Source organism: Pipistrellus kuhlii, unplaced genomic scaffold, assembly GCF_014108245.1.
Source record: "Pipistrellus kuhlii isolate mPipKuh1 unplaced genomic scaffold, mPipKuh1.p scaffold_m20_p_12, whole genome shotgun sequence".
In the NCBI taxonomy this organism is placed as follows: domain Eukaryota; kingdom Metazoa; phylum Chordata; class Mammalia; order Chiroptera; family Vespertilionidae; genus Pipistrellus; species Pipistrellus kuhlii.
Window position 1 is genome coordinate 14,671,469 of NW_023425427.1, and position 15,895 is coordinate 14,687,363.

General features: G+C 44.3%; 1 protein-coding gene across 3 annotated transcripts in view; it reads left to right on the top strand.

Moving 5' to 3' along the window:
- ANKS6 (ankyrin repeat and sterile alpha motif domain containing 6) overlaps positions 1-15,547 on the top strand; it is a 39,919-nt gene extending 24,372 nt beyond the window's left edge. The window contains exons 12-17 of one of the 3 annotated variants that reach the window (XR_004987100.2): positions 2,002-2,185; positions 7,022-7,089; positions 8,917-8,948; positions 9,107-9,202; positions 9,327-9,443; positions 13,412-13,430. Coding sequence is in view for 1 of the 3 variants with exons in the window: in XM_036433226.2 (XP_036289119.1) it covers positions 2,002-2,185; positions 7,022-7,089; positions 9,327-9,443; positions 13,412-13,516 (474 nt within the window). In the remaining 2 variants the exon portion in view is untranslated. Of the gene's footprint in view, positions 1-2,001; positions 2,186-7,021; positions 7,090-8,916; positions 8,949-9,106; positions 9,203-9,326; positions 9,444-13,411 lie in introns of all 3 variants that reach the window. The other 2 variants (XR_004987101.2, XM_036433226.2) reach the window with 2 other exon arrangements.
- Positions 15,548-15,895: the final 348 nt, after the last annotated feature.

Here is a 15,895-nt window from a genome sequence, read left to right on the forward strand (position 1 = left end):
ACTCTCCAGACAGGGTCTGGGGATTCTGTTTTCCCCCCAGAGCGTTGAAGCCATCCCAGCTCAGGGCTCTCAGAAACCACTGCCCTAAATCAAAGGACACCAGGAGTGGCTTTCTGTCAGTGGCTCCAGCAGCAAAATGGAGACATAAAGGGCTTTTCAAAGACTCCCTCAGGAAGCATTAGAAATTAGTATTCAAAATATGATCCTCCTGAATCTGGTTTTTGTACTTTGCTTAAAACAAGCTCTACTGTCATAGTGGAATGTTCACAAGGCATGGCTTCTAGCTGGCTTGTGAGTCAGCATGAAGTGAGCCTTAGGAAGCACAGAATGGGGAGTTCAGAGCATTTTCCTACACTTCCCAGATCTCCGAATGCCTAAAGGTTATTTCTGCTTCCACCCTAAAGCTGAGTGGTTTAAAACAAAAAAGCATTTCTTTAGCTCATGAATCTGCAGGTCAGCAGTGCAGGGAGGAGTGGACAGGGAGGAGTGGGCATGGGCCCAGTAATGTAATCAGTCTTCTATATTGAGGACATAGGGAATAGTTCAGATATTTCAGAGCACCTAAATCTTGTATTTACCTGCCCCCTTCCCAATAATGCTGCCCACAGGTCCCGAGTATCATGTTTCTTTGCTGTTGTCTGGGGTAGATCTGTTTTATAGACATATACTAATGAAGAACTTTTAGGTAAAAACAAGATACTTAGCTCAAAATATCTTCCCCCAAATATTTCTTTATTATGAAGGGAAAAAGAGTAACTTTCCAATGGGAAAACCCAACAGATACCATCTTACCTAAGTAATGAAGGTTAACATCATCAGTAATAAGATACTGAGACTTTGTGCCTCCTGGTATGACATGCTAAGAATGACACATCATGTCTGTGGTCATTGACCCAAAAACCCATAAGCAAATCTAATTATGAGAAAACATAAGAGAAACCCAATTTGAGGGACAGTCTATAAATATCTGACCAGGATTCTTCAAAAGTGTCATGGTCATGAAAGATAAGGTAAAACTGAAGAGCTGTCTGTCACAGATTGGAGGGGATGAAGACGTGACAAGTGTATGGAGTGGGAAGCTGGACCAGATCCTGATGAGAATGAGGGCATTAGTGGAACAAGCAGTGGAATGAAATCTGAGTAAAGTCTGTAGTTTAGCTAACGGTGTGTCCCAGTGTTAATTTCTTCATTTCGATAATTGTACTATGGTTATGTGAGATGTTAACATCGAGGGAAGCTGGCTGAGGGATACACAGAACTATGTTTTTGGAATTCTTCGGTAAATCAAAATATTTCTAAATTAAAAAGTGTTTTTAAAACCAAATGGTAAACACACACACACACACACACTGAGACAATGTGTCCTTTGGTGAAAGGTTGGAAGCAATTGGTTTAGATCACATGTGTCAAACACAAGGCCCGCGGGCCAAATCCGTCCCGCCAGGCCTTGCAATGTGGCTCGCACTGCGCTGTCATCACTGCACTCCGCTGCGTTTCCATCACAATGACAGTTTATGACTGTTTAGTAAACCATTTGGCCCGCGATTTAGGCTGGATTTTAGATTTTGGCCCCTTCTCTGATTGAGTTTGACACCCCTAGTTTAGATGATCAGACATTAAGAACAGAAAGGGGTTTCGTGTGTACATAAGCCACACTTTCATGTTAGAACTGGGTTAACTGAGAGGTAGGGGACTTGGCCAAGGACCTGATGCTAGTAGAGGCAGGACTAATCCCTGAATTTCCTGACTTAATGGGCCGCTTTTTCCATCCCACTGCTCAGCTCCAGGGAGGATTCTCCCGTAACTGTTCTAGTAATAATACTGTGTTTACTTTCATGTGTTTTTTATTATTATTATTTTTTTATTTTTTCATGTGCTTTTTTAAAAATAAATTTCATAATCCTGGTTAGATATCCTGTTGAATGTTCTCTGTTGTATGTCTGTTTTAATCATTTCACCTTCCAGGTGATAGCTATGTATTTGTCTTAATCTTTTGTGCAGAAACTGGAGATGAGCAAAAGGCCTCCGTCTGGAACTTCCACTACCTCCAAAAGCACCTCCCCCACCCTCACCCCCTCCCCTTCGCCCAAAGGCCATGCGGCCGAGTCCTCGGTGTCCTCCTCTTCGTCCCACCGGCAGTCCAAGAGCAGTGGGGGCTCTAGCAGCGGCACCATCACCGATGAGGGTGAGTCCCCTGAGGTCCTGAACCCCACCCTTCACTTCACCATGGTGACCTGGCAGGTGCCTTTCATTGCTATAGTCATCCTAGGTCAGGCTTATTGGTTACAAATAAACGACAACACTGGCCCCTCCCCTTCCCTGATTCTACCTTGTATTTTTGTCTTCACTGTGCTTAAGGTATGGTAAGCTACCTCATAGGTTTTGAATGTAGTAAGTTTTGTTGATATACACAAACACATGCCACTAGAACTATTTCTCCAACAGCAGTTAGGGACTACTCCCTGAACCTTGTATAAATCAGAATTCTTTCAGTTGCAAGTGATGGAATCTCCACTCAATTGCTTTAAGCAAAAAGCAAAAACAAAACCTCATCATTTGTTGGTTCATATGATGGATATGTCTAGGGTGTGCTTCAGGCATGTCTGGATCCAGGTGCTTTGGGAATATTTCTCTCCACATCTCACGTAGGCTCTCTCTGAGTGATGACAAGGTTGTTCCCAAGCAGCTTTCGGCTTACTTCCTCTTCCTACTAACTTAGCAACCCCAGCAGAAAGAGCGCTGACTTCTCAGTAGATCCAACGAAATCCCAAGCGGAAAGGCCATTAGCCTGCTGTGGCTATATTTATCACAACTTGTGTCATCCTTGACTACCTCTGGGTCCACGGGGGTAAATGTGCTGACTGGCCAGGCCCAGGTCTTGTGTCTGTCTTTGGAGCTAGGGTTGGAGTCTGCACTGCCTACACAGTATGGATTGGAAGTGAGAGAGAAATGGCTCTTCACAGGAAAATTGAAGTGCTGTTTCCAGAAAGAGGAGGAGGATGGATACCGGGCAAGCAAAAGCTGTAGACGTCCACTGCTAGCAGGACTTGGGACCTGCACGCATGAATTGAAGCCTCTCCCGAGGGGGTGATGAGGGAAAGGAGGAGCGGATGGCAGGGCAGGCGAGGAGGCCCAGCATTGAGGCCCCAGGAAAGATAAAAGGGAGATGAAGAGAAGAAGGTCATATATTAACACTGCCCTGGAAGTGGGGGTGGGGAAGGAGGGAGCAGAGCTCCCGTGAGAAAGAGGGGCCCAGACAGGTGCAAATCAAGGAGTATAAATCAGAGAGGGGTGGAGAATCTCAGTGTGCATATGGGCCTCACCAATGCATTTGCAGGTCCCTCCCTGCAGCTGCAGGGCGGTCGGGCTGAGCAGGTTTCTGCCCAGCAAGTGATAAGTCAGAATCAGCTGCTTAGGCTCTAGTCTGTCCTGAGTTGATAAATGCATGCTGCTGTTGGCATCCTCTTTATTGTTTTGTGATATCTAGTGCGATCATTTATAAAAGCTTCAGATTTCACTAGCAAGCCCATTCCTCCTGTGTTTTCTAGGTGGAATCTTTAAGTTTTTACTCATGAATTCTCTCACCTCAGAGGCTTCCAGGAGTTGAAACCCCTAATGATTCAATTAGATATTTGTACCTCACCTTTTTCCAAAACAGTTGAGACAGTGGACATGTGCATGCATTGTCCATGCCCACTCTTTCCCCCTTTTATTCATTATTTAAAAGGTGTGCAGAGCCCTAGTTGGGATGGAAAAAAGAGGAGGACTTGTCAGCGAGTTCTTTTTGGGTTAACTTCTCTTTCTTAGAAATTAAAGCTCAGTTTTTCCTTCTGGGGCTTGCGGGTCCTGGGGCAATGAGATCCTTGTCCTGTGGGCATTAGATTGTCGCAGAGTAGATGCTGAAATCCATCGATAAACAGATGTTCTTTATATTTTTATGGGAAATGTGTGGGCCCCAATCAAGGGCTGCATGCAAGCCTTTGCTGCCCATCTTTCCATCCGCGTCCCTCTCTCCGGACTCCTATTGGAAGTCGCCTTCTCACTCTCACATTCATCTCATGAAGGCTTCTAGGCAGGCACTTCGTGTGCTGGGTGGTGGGATAACTCACCATCAGGCAGGGGAGTCAGATGCATTCAGTGGAATGTCATGAAATGATTGTAACACAAGATGTGAGCAGCAAAGTGTAGAGTTCATAGCAGGCTTCGCCAGAGCGGGCATTCAGCCAGGCCACAGGGCTGAGAAGAAATGAGGCAGTGGTGGGCCGGAGCTGAGTGTTAACTTTACAGGAAATGTATGAGCTGGTGATTAAACACAGCTATTAAAAGTCAAATTACAACAATTGTGTGTATATATATATATATATATATATATATATATATATATATATGGTGATGAAAAAGGAAAAAGAAGTACATGAATTTATAATTAGATAAATTACATTAAGTATAAAGGCATTGGTATTTAAAACAAAATTTTTTTTTGCCTTTTTTTAGTGTGTTTTCGTAACATCTATGCTCTTGAGGTTATTTACATCTTGTTCATGGATATGGTGGGAATCCTATATAATAAAAGGCTAATATGCAAATCGACTAAACAGCAGAGCAACCACACGCTGCCCACAAGGGGGCAGGCGCTCAATGCAGGAGCTTCCCCCGGGTGGTCAGTGCACTCCCACAGGGGGAGGACCTTCAGCCAGAAGGCAGACATAGACCTGGGCCTGCTCCAAGCCGTCAGTCAGACATCCCCTGAGGGCTCCTGGACTGCTAAAGGGTGCAGGCCAGGCTGTGGGACCCCTCTCACACGTGCATGAATTTTGTGTATCTGGCCTCCAGTATTATATAATGATGCATTAATCCTGTATTTCTCTTCCCAGTTCCATTTTCAGGAACATTACATTGGTAGGTTGAAATCAGCTATGATGGGTGTATTTTACATCATGGAAATCCACAAACACCACCAGTCAGGGCTAAGTTTGTTGTTTTATAGCTCACCTAGACGTGACCTAGTTCATGGGAGTCAATGTTAACTGCACGTTAAACTTAAAAGTGTCATGTCTGGTACTGATATGCTGTGAATAGCACAACAAATTGAGAAAATATTCTTCCAGGATTTGAAAACTGTTATCTAATTCAGCAAAGTTTGCTCACATGAAGTTCTAACCTACTATAATAGTATGTCTTCATTGTTTCATTTCATCTTACATATCACATAAAAGGAACAATTAACCAGCCTTTATGTTGGAAATACGTTGTGCTTCCTAGCTATAGGTACAAGAATTCAGTGAGACACCTGAAATGCAATGAGAACAGTTGCTATATGGAATTTATAATAAAGAGTATTGTATAACCTATTATCATATGTAAATTGTGCATTACACATTCTTTATGTCAGTAAACTCTGCAGGAAACTTACATACCTATGCACATGAATACATTTCCCCTGAGAGGCACTTGTTAACCATTTAACAGCACACCACTGTGGAAGAAGACAGCATGTGGAGGGAACAGCAGGAGCAAAGGTTTTGGTGTCATGAAACTACATTGGATTATGTCTGAGTTGGGACTCAATTCATTGCATACATCCTAGCTCAATAGCAGCTCTTCTGTGAAAGACCTCCAGCTCCTTTGGCTGGGCCAGCTGTCCTCTCTGTCCCCAGACCCCCTTGTTTGTGCCCTTCACTCATCACCAGTGGGAGAAGTGGCAGAGCGTGGTGAATAGTACAGACCTGGTAGCTAGAGCTTGGGTTTGAGTCCCCTTGGACTGGCTGTATGATCTACTCAGGATATGGCACCTAACCTTTCTGTGCCTTACTTTCTCATCTGTAAGTGGGAAAGTAATAGGATCTACCTCATGGGGTTTTGTAAAGAGCAAACAGGTCATCCATGTACCAGGTGCCTGATGGTGAGCAGTGTGCATCAGTTGTTACCTCTTCATTATATCTTCCCAGCCACACTGAGCTCCTTCATAGCAGGAACCTTCCATGCTGGCATTCCCAGCACATAGTAGACACATTGGTAGCCACTGTGGGTTGAGTGAATAAAAGAAGGAACTCAGGCCTTTTAACCTCCAGTTCACTCTTCTGTGAACTGCACCCACTGCCCCAGGACCTTTGCACTTACTGTTCCCCCTGCCTGCTACTCTTCCCTTAACATCTGCACAACTTCATTTAGTGCTCAAAGGATGCCTTATATTATAAAAGAAACCTTTCCTGACCATTCTCTATAAAACAGCATCCTAAGCCATCAGTCGGACATCCCCTAAGGGCTTCCCGTCTGCTAGAGGGCGCAGGCCGGGCTGAGGGATACCCCCCAACCCCCAGGTGCACAAATTTTGTGCATCGGGCATCTAGTGTTATATAATGATGCATTAATCCTGTATTTCTCTTCCCAGTTCCACTTTCAGAAACATTACATTGGAAGGTTGAAATCGGCTATGATGGGTGTATTTTACATACTGTTCTGTTCCTCCTTTGTCAGCCTGCTTGTCGTCTATTTGGTCCCTATTGAGTCCTCAATGCCTAGTCTGATAAATACTTATTGAATGTGTGAATAAATATTTCTTCAAGCCCTCAGATGCTGGTCTTGTTTTCTTTTTCTACCCTCCCTACTTTGATATCTCGATACCCAAAATATTCTGTTTTCCCCTGGTCTCTGCCCCTCTGGCGCTGCTGCTCCACTGAGATGTGACCTTCTTACTGGAAGCCCACAGCTTCTGCACACATGAGCCTAACCCCGACTCTGGTCTCAACCGCACCTGCTTCTTTCTCTTAAGTTCTTTCTCTGACTAGCTGGGGACTTGCTGGCATTAGCGTTCACTGCAGGTGCAGAGACCAGCAGTCAAGAAACCATAACTAAAAACTGTTCTTGGACAGAAGGCGGAGTTTTAGTTCCAGCAGCTAGAATACCAGGAACTTAATGGTTGCAGCCATTGGAGAGTCAATGAAAGTTTGAAGTTCGCTCTTTTGATACATTTATCAAATTTTAAAATGGTATTTTTTTTTCACATCTTTCCCTCTTGAAGATGAACTGACTGGAATCCTTAAGAAATTGTCACTTGAGAAATACCAGCCCATTTTTGAGGAGCAAGAGGTAAGGATGTTCTTTCTGAATGTCAATTTAAATCTTGCTGTTAAAAACATTTGTCTAAATATGTGGGTTTTCATTTTGCCAGCTTTGATCTTTTTCACTGAGACAGCTGAGGAAATAGAATTCGTGTTCAGCACATTTAGTTCAGTTCATCACAGTGAGATCCTGGGGACCTTATGGCTTGTTTTGTTGTAATAAACGTTTGTAATTTTGAGCGCTGCTCTCTCTCTCATCAAGTTTGAGTCTGTCCACACACTTGTCAAAGGGGATTGACTGATAGGACTGTAGGTTTAAAGCGGATCAGAGGCACATCCTAATGATTCTGTGCTAAGTGTCTGGCTATAGAGTCTGTGTTCATCTGAGAGAATTCCTATTTGCTTCAAAGCACTCACAGTCACATATTTCAAATATGACTGTCCTGTAGTCTGGTAGTCTCTCATAATGTTAAACATAGAGTTACTGTCTGACCCCACAAAGGTATACACCCAAGAGAAAGGAAACACATGTCCAAACAAAAATTTGTACACAAATGTCCATAGCAGCATTATCATAGTAGCCAAAAGGTGGAAAGCACCCAAATGCCCATTGCACTGTACAATGGACTGTAACTTGGTCATAAAAAAGGAATGAAGCATCGACACATGCTACAACAGGATGAACCTTGAGAACATGACACATTGATAAGTGAAAGAAGCCAGACACAAATGGCTACATGTTGTATGACTCTGTTTATATGAAATGTCCAGAATAGGCAAATCTGTAGAGACAGAGATTGCTAGGGAATACGGGGAGGATAGATTGAGGAGTGATTTCTAATGGACAGGAAAATGTTCTAAAATTGAGTGTGGTGATGGTTATACAACTCTACTAAAAACCTTTGAATTGTATACTTTAAATGGGGGGACTGTATAGAAGATGAATTATATCTCAATGAGCTATTAAAATATTTCTTCTTTTGGCCAAATAAAATTCTGTGGATTAAGCCAGGGTGTAATCACTGGTTTAGAATATTCTGGTGCTCAGTTTAGTACATGGAACTGTCATAAATATAGTACGCAATCAAGAGAATCAGTCCTTGTCCCTAGCAAGCTCAAGATGCAATTAAGGAGTTTGTATTTTCTTTCAAGAAACGGACTGGGGTGATATGACTTTCTTCCTCGTTTTGCTTTTCTGCCCTATCCAGTCTGTCCTTCCCGTCTTCCTGGAGTTTTCCATTTGAGCAGGGATTTTTATGGTCAACAAGAAAGTCTTTTCTGTTTGCTGATGGCTGCCTACTCTTGCTTTACATATTCCCTGCCTTCCGAGGAGCTGGCCACAGGGAACTGGATGTGGCGTCTCTGCCACATGTCTGGGATGGGGGCAGAGGGGAGTGAGTGTCTTGCCTGTCAAGGGGCAGGTGGTTTCAGTCAAAACCATGGCACTCTTTCGTGCCTGAGCTGTAAAGTCCCAGAGGAGCTGATCGTCAGAGAGATGGGGGATGGATTGGATGCATCTCAGAGAGAGCTTGGGATTGGATAAGGGAGTAGATCTTTTCCCACCAACTCAAACCTGGGCCAAGGTTTTTTTTTGTTTTTGTTTTTTAAATCTGGGAAAATAAAGTGACTGTTAAAAGAGAGAAGGAAAGATGGGGTGGAAGGTGTTTCTCCTGGAGCTGAGGCTCAGGCAGGAATGACAGAAAGGATTTCTCCTGTAGAAATCAAGTTACTGGGGCCAGACAGTAACTCTGTACGGCTTTGGGATGCCTTTACTCTGAGCCCTTCTCCACCTCCGTTCGCTGTGCTTTTCTTTCCTTATCGCTTCTGCTTGTTTATTTTCCCTATCTTTCCACAGTCTGCGTCTCTTGTCCTCTGGGGGGAAACATGGTGAGTACTTCCATTTACCCTTACTTTCTGTGCAGTAGTCAATATTGTTAAAAGTCCCACAAAACTGGGATTTACTGTCTAACAGCAGGACTGGGACATTTACCACTCTAGCCACCCAGATTACTGCTCGGAGGCTTTTCTTACTTTTCCATCTTCAGGATTTTCCAGAAAATTCCAGGGCTGGAGTTCAGGAGAGTTAGTTCTTACTGATACTTTCAACTAAACCTTCAGCATAAAGTCAGGAATTGGAAATAGTAAGTCATAATTAATTCACTACTAATAAGCACTAATAGCTCATAATCATGATATTTCCATCGTGGTTGGGCACAGAGGTGTGGCACCAGGCGGATGGTAGCGAATTCCCCACTTTCTCCCCAGGTGGATATGGAAGCGTTCCTCACCCTCACTGACGGCGACTTGAAGGAGCTGGGTATTAAGACAGATGGATCCAGGCAGCAGATTCTGGCAGCAATTTCTGAACTGAATGCAGGCAAGGTATTGTTCTCAATCGTTTTTATTTTTTCTCCCCCTGTTTTCAACAGCTCAGAGCTCTACTAGGATTCTAGGCCCTCCATGTTTCCAAGGATCTTCGGAGTCTAATTTTATCCCCGGCATATTTGACAGAGGCTGGCTCTGCTTGCATGCATCTCATGACCAGGTGCCTCCGAGTGAGACCTGTTCCTTTTCCAGGTCTCTCTTCCCATAAGGTTGTTTCTCTTGAGATTCAGCTAAAATCGTCCCTCCAGCCGAAACCGGTTTGGCTCAGTGGTAGAGCGTCGGTCTGCGGACTGAAAGGTCCCAGGTTTGATTCCGGTCAGGGGCATATACCTTGGTTGCGGGCACATCCCCAGTAGGGGGTATGCAAGAGGCAGCTGGTCGATGTTTCTCCATCATCGACGTTTCTAACTATCTCTCTCCCTCCCTCTCTGTAAAAAATCAAGAAAATATATTTTTAAAAAATTTAAAAAATAAAATAAAATCGTCCCTCCAGTAATTTGAACCTATAGGGCTGGGAAATGCCCTCAAGAGCACACTGGAAGCAGGGACAGTGATTAAGACATGCGCTGCTGTCAGGCCGACCTGTGTCTGAATCACAACACCTGCACTCACTCCCTGAGCTACCCTGGGCAAGTCAGGTAACTCTCTGAGCCAGGCTCTCCTTGTCTATAAGGCAGGAATGATGGCATTGATGCCAGGACTAAAATGCTTCGAGCTCCTGGCACACAGCAACCCATCAATCACTGTTGGTATTGTTGGCATCCTGCGTTTTTGTCTAATGTTAAATTTCACCTTTCTCACCCAAAGGCACACATGTGCAAAACACAAACAAACAAACAAACAAACAAACATGAAAAGCAAATCACACCCACTTTGTAGATATTAGTCCGGCAGTCATGTTTCAGTAGCATCTGGCCATTGACATGCCTTTGCCTTCTGCGTTTTCCCCTAATCTGGGCTGGGTTTATCGTCTCTCATTCCAACAACAATGTACAATACTTGCTTATCTGCTGCTTTTCCACACTTTGCCTAACGGCTCCCCATTTGTTGCACTATAGTGCCTCGTCTGGGATTTTGCTGTTACAACAACTACCGTAGTAGACATCTCTGCCTCTTGTCCTTCTGTGGTTTATTCTTCAGATACGAGGTTATGTCAGAGAGCATGATCGGTTTCATGGTTCTTTGTATTGCCAGGTATGCACAGAAGTATTGACCAGACTTGTAGCACCAATAGCAAATAAATATTCAGGAAGCACTTTGTCATCCATAGCAGAGTTGCATACGCTTCCTCAGTTAATTGGCTTAGTTTTCAGACCTTCCTCCTTTGGCCTTCAGAGATGTGAGCCAAGGAGAGGATGGAGATGGGGAAAGCCACATGTGGGCCAGTAAAGGAAGGACAGAAAAAGTTCTAGATGTAGAACATTTTAGCCTAAATTAAAAAGAAAAAAAAAAGAATATTAACTAAAAACCTGTCTCAGCCATAAAGAAAAATCAGCAAAGCACTGTGGACCCTCAGCCTGTAAGCCATGTAACTTCCGTGCAAACCCACTCTAATATTCAGGCTGCTCTATGTATGTGAGTTGGCTTATTAGTTAGTTTCAAGAAGTTTATATGTTGGAGAAAGTTACCCAGAAATGATCACCTGAGTTTCACCTTTGATTGGTCTTAAGCCATTGATTGCTTTTTTCTTCCCATTCCCACTTTTTTGTGATTATCAAAGCAGACATATTCATTTTACTAAATTTGCACAGTAACCAAAAAGGTGAATTTTTAAAGAAACCACAGTCCATCCACCCAGAGGCCAAGACTGTTTACATTTGAGAAGATTACTCTGCAGTATTCTGTGCCAAATGTTTGCCTTTATGTGGCTGAGATACATATTTTTTTTACATCCTACCTTCTTTGTTTAACATTAAATATGCAGTTACCCATGCCATTAACAACTCCTTTTAATATAATAAGTTTGCATGGATCTACCAAAGTTACTATTTTTAAATTCCCACTTGTTGGATGTAGATATCCAAACTTTCTCTAGTGCTGCAGGGGGCAACTTTGTGTTTATGGCTTTCTAATAATCTGCTCAGAATAGACGTCTAAAGTGGAATTATAGAGCCAGAGAGTCTAATTCAAGGTATATGTTATCTTCTCTTGAATTACTTTCCAGAAAGAGCCAGTGAACATCCCCACTAGCTGTGGGTATGAGTTTGATATGTTTTTTAATTTTCATTAATTTGATAAGCCAAAACATGTGCCTTGTTTTAATTTGCATTTCTTTAACTATTAGACAAAATACTTTTTCTACTTTTAGTGGCTGTTTGCTTTTTTTCTTTTGAGAATTATCAGGCAGGTCCTTTGAAACTCAGGGGATTTTAGGGGCAGTTATCATCATCATCTTTAATCAGTTGTGGATGCAGGAACGATTGTGGTTTTTATCACCCACGGTTCCCTCCTGAGGTTAGGAGGCAGAGAATGCTGGAACCCTGTCTCTCTCTGACCTCGTTTCTCAGGCAATTAAGGCTGAGGTGATGCTTAATAATGGCATCGCTGTCACCCTCCTGTTTATTTTTTCGCCTTCTGCAGTTTGCATAGTGTCACCTCATTCATTATCTCAGGTTGAGCCTCATCACAGCCCCAGCATGCGACATTATCCCATTTTATAGGCATGGACACTCAGCGGTGGGGGGAAGAGGTGCATCATGCCTTAGGAGGCCCCCACCAGTGAGCATAGAGAGGGGACTCAGGATCCTCCACCCCCACACCTGCTCCTCTGCTCCTATGCTGCAGCCTTCCGGTTTGTGTGGATGAAATCCTGGTGGCATTTTCCCAGCTTATTTAAAATGACCTGGAAGAGCTAACTGAAGGGAGACTCCCTCTGCCCTGTCAGGTGTCAGGGGCACCATGTCAGCACTAGAAAGCTCCACCTGGGAGTCTGGAGAGGGGCCCCTCTGGATGTGGGGAGTTCATGAAATGAGAGAGTTTGGTGTCTGCACTCATTTAATGGACTTGTATTCTTTTTATTCTTAGCAGAGAATAATCTGCTGAGAGTACTCATTTTTAATTTGCTTTACAATTTTAACCACATTTATTTATTTTTCTTGTTTTCTAAATATTTATTTTTTTGGTTTTAAAAATATATGTTTAAGCCACACTGCTACCTTTTGAGGGCAGGAACTGTAGGCTTCTGCTGCTTACACAGGGTCCGCTGTCAGCAGCAGCCATTTAAGGTGCTATTATTATCCCTGTTTGATAAATAAGGAAACCAAGGCCCAGAGAGACAAAATTCTTTGCTCAAAGCCACAGAGCTAGTAAATGCAGAGATGGGATTTGAACCCAGGCTGTTTGATTCCAGTCTTTAGTCTTAACCTCTGTGTATTGCTGCCTCTTGGCCAGGCATTCAGTGGGGATGTTCTCTAGGCTTAAAGACACATTTACATCCCCTCCTTTTCTATCTCGAACTGTGTGTGTAAGGGGGCAGGGAGGGGAGATCTTGCAGGGATGGGGTGAATCACTGTGAATAGGCATGTGACATCCTTTGGGCAAGGAGGAGTAAGGCTGTTCAAACTCTCACGCTGTAGCAGAAAGAAGTCTGGCTCCCACAGAATCCCCTGGAAACCCAAGGGCTGGAAGATCATAAAAAGCAAAGCAGGGGAGATCATCTCCTTTCCATGCCATGTGACCCGGGCAAGTCAGTCCTGCTTCCAGGGCTCTGCTGTCCATGCTCGTCCCTGGGTACTGGACTCCTGTGTCTCGGGGCCTCTCCAGTCTTTGGCATGCTGTGATGGTGGGTACTGGGGGAGAGCCTGACTCAGAGTGTGTTATTAAACTTGGTACTCAGTCAATTATTTCCCTAAGACACCCATAGCTTCTTCAGGTATGAGTTGAACATTAACAGCACTGTGTCAATTGAATTAATGGTTAAAAGATTGAACAAAACTTTCTGTGTCTGTTTTCCATTTCCTCCACAGGGACGTGAGAGACAGATTTTACAGGAAACCATTCACAACTTCCATTCTTCCTTTGAGAGCAGCGCCAGCAACACCAGAGCGCCTGGAAACAATCCCTGTACATGATCCTCCTTCCTGTGGCCACCAGCGTGAACTTTCTGAATCTCAACACTGCCTCCACACAGCCAGTGTACCAGCCACCCTCAACTCTTCCCGGTTCCCCGAAACACTCATACCACTGTGCCTTAGTCATGTTGTTCCCTCTGTCTGGAACACCCATCTTTCCCTGTCCTGCTGTGGTAGTTTGGGGGCCCAGCTTCTTTCATCTGTGACTGTGCCTTCCCAGGGGCCTCAGAGTCTTTTCTGGCTGGCAGAAGAGGAAAGGGATGGTGAAGGTGAAGGCACAGCCATTTCTTACTGCCTTGCTCTTAACTGCACCTGTTCCACTGGCTCCTCCTACTCCCATTCATCAGTGGTCACCAGCAGTCACATGGCCATACCTGGATGCAAAGGACACTGGGAAACGTAGTCTTTGTTCAGGAGTGGCTTCACAGCAACAACTCCTTCCTGAGGAAGAGCATGTTTTGGTAGATTAGCCTTTTCTGCTACATCTTTCTTTAAAACTTCTAACTTGTTCCCCACACTTAGACTCATCTCTCAGATGAAGCCTTTTCTAACCCCTCCAGTCACTGGGGCCCTTACTGCTTTGTACATAACTCTGCTTTAATACTTCACTGCACCTACTGCATACAAGATGCAACAGGATGTGTGTGTTGAATGCGCTTTTCTTTATTGCAAAGACAGCCTTTTATCCTGGAAAATGGAGGAGTCTCATTGTGTGAACTTGAGAGATCCCTTAGCTTTCTGGCCCTCAGTTTCCTCATCTGTGGTCAGGCAAGATTATGCTCTGATACTCCACACCACTCATCCCAGGTCACTGTAGGACTTTCTGCACTTCAAGTGGGAGCAGAAGGCCTTAATATATTACATTATGGAAGAACTTCGGTGCTCACACCTTTTAGGCAAAGAAGCAGAGAATTTGGAATGTTTTCTAGACTCTATTAGTGCTATGTTTCTCAGAAAGGCATTGACTCACGTAGTTTTTCTACCATGTTTTATTAGAGGGCTCTGAATTTAAATCCAGTAGCTTTCTGTACTATTTTCAAGTGAGTATTCACTCAGCCAACACTTGCTGCATTTATGTCATTTGCTGTGTGCTGGGGGTAGAGGGACGAGCCAGAGCCAGTCTCCACCCTTGCATCCTCTACAGGCAAGAGATGTGAATGGGAAATCCAATCCCAACCTTAAGGGACAGCACAGCACAGTGGAGTTGAAAGAGTTTGTGCTCTGGACTAAGGCTCAGAGTTCAGATCCAGCCCTGTGGGTGGCCAGCTGTGTAGCCAGAAATGGGTTACTTAGCCTCTTCATTGGAGCTTAGCACAGAATACATAAAGTGCTTGGTCTGCAGGACGTATTCTAGATATGGTAACCTTCACAGAATTCTGATCCTTCTCATGAGCTCTGCAGGGTACATGCTGGATGCTTGCGAGGCCTCTCACCTCTCCTTCCCCCAGCCATGAATGCCCATTTCTGCTCCATTGGCTCTCAGAAGTCATTACTGCATTGCCCGGAGCCTGATCATGCTCTCCCTCTGCCTGTCAGTCGAGTGGGTGCTGCTGGTTCTTCGTCCTCCCATCCTCCTACCTGCTGAAGTGAACTTTCCACATGACTGGAGAGAAAGGGTTTCATTTTAGTCATCACTGACAAATGTCTTCATAATTGTTCCTCACATGCCAGCCTCCTTTAAGGAGACACGGTCATCGGGCACCATTGTGTGCAGCAGCTTGACCTCAGTGTCATTCATCCTGTCACCCCGGACGCTGGCATGGTTTAACCCCATCCTGCCCATTGGGGAAACAGACATGGAGGAGTGAAGCTGTGTGCCTATTACACACACAGAAGGAGCAGACTGGCTTTGAACTGAACTGGTAGACTTCTGAGCCTGTGCTCTTTCCACTGACTCCCACAGGCTCCTGGAGCAAGAAGCACAGGGATGGCCTAGGTCTGTTTGCACATGAAATAAATGGCCTTGAAATTTTTTTTTTGTACATGAAATAAATGGCCTCTGAGTTATGTGCCTTGAGATCCTCTGCCAGCTTTTCACTGTTTTCCTGTCCTTTTGTTTGTCCAGCTCATACTCAGGTAAGTTTGATTGAACACCCACAATGCACAAGAGCTGGGCATCAGCTTTCCACAAATGCAAATCTCCATGATCTTGTCTGATGACTCCAGATAGAATAGGGCCGATTATTCCCATTTGGCAGATGGGAAAACTAAGGCTCAGAATGGATGCTTCTCTTGGACTCAGTGGTTCTAAGGCTTTTTCACCCAGGAAGTTTGTGTGCTGCTTTGTGAGGGATCTCTGGTCCCCTTTCTGGGCCTTGACCCCTTTTCTGATGACCCTTCTCACTTCAGGTGACCCTTCCCTCAGGAGACTGAACCCCT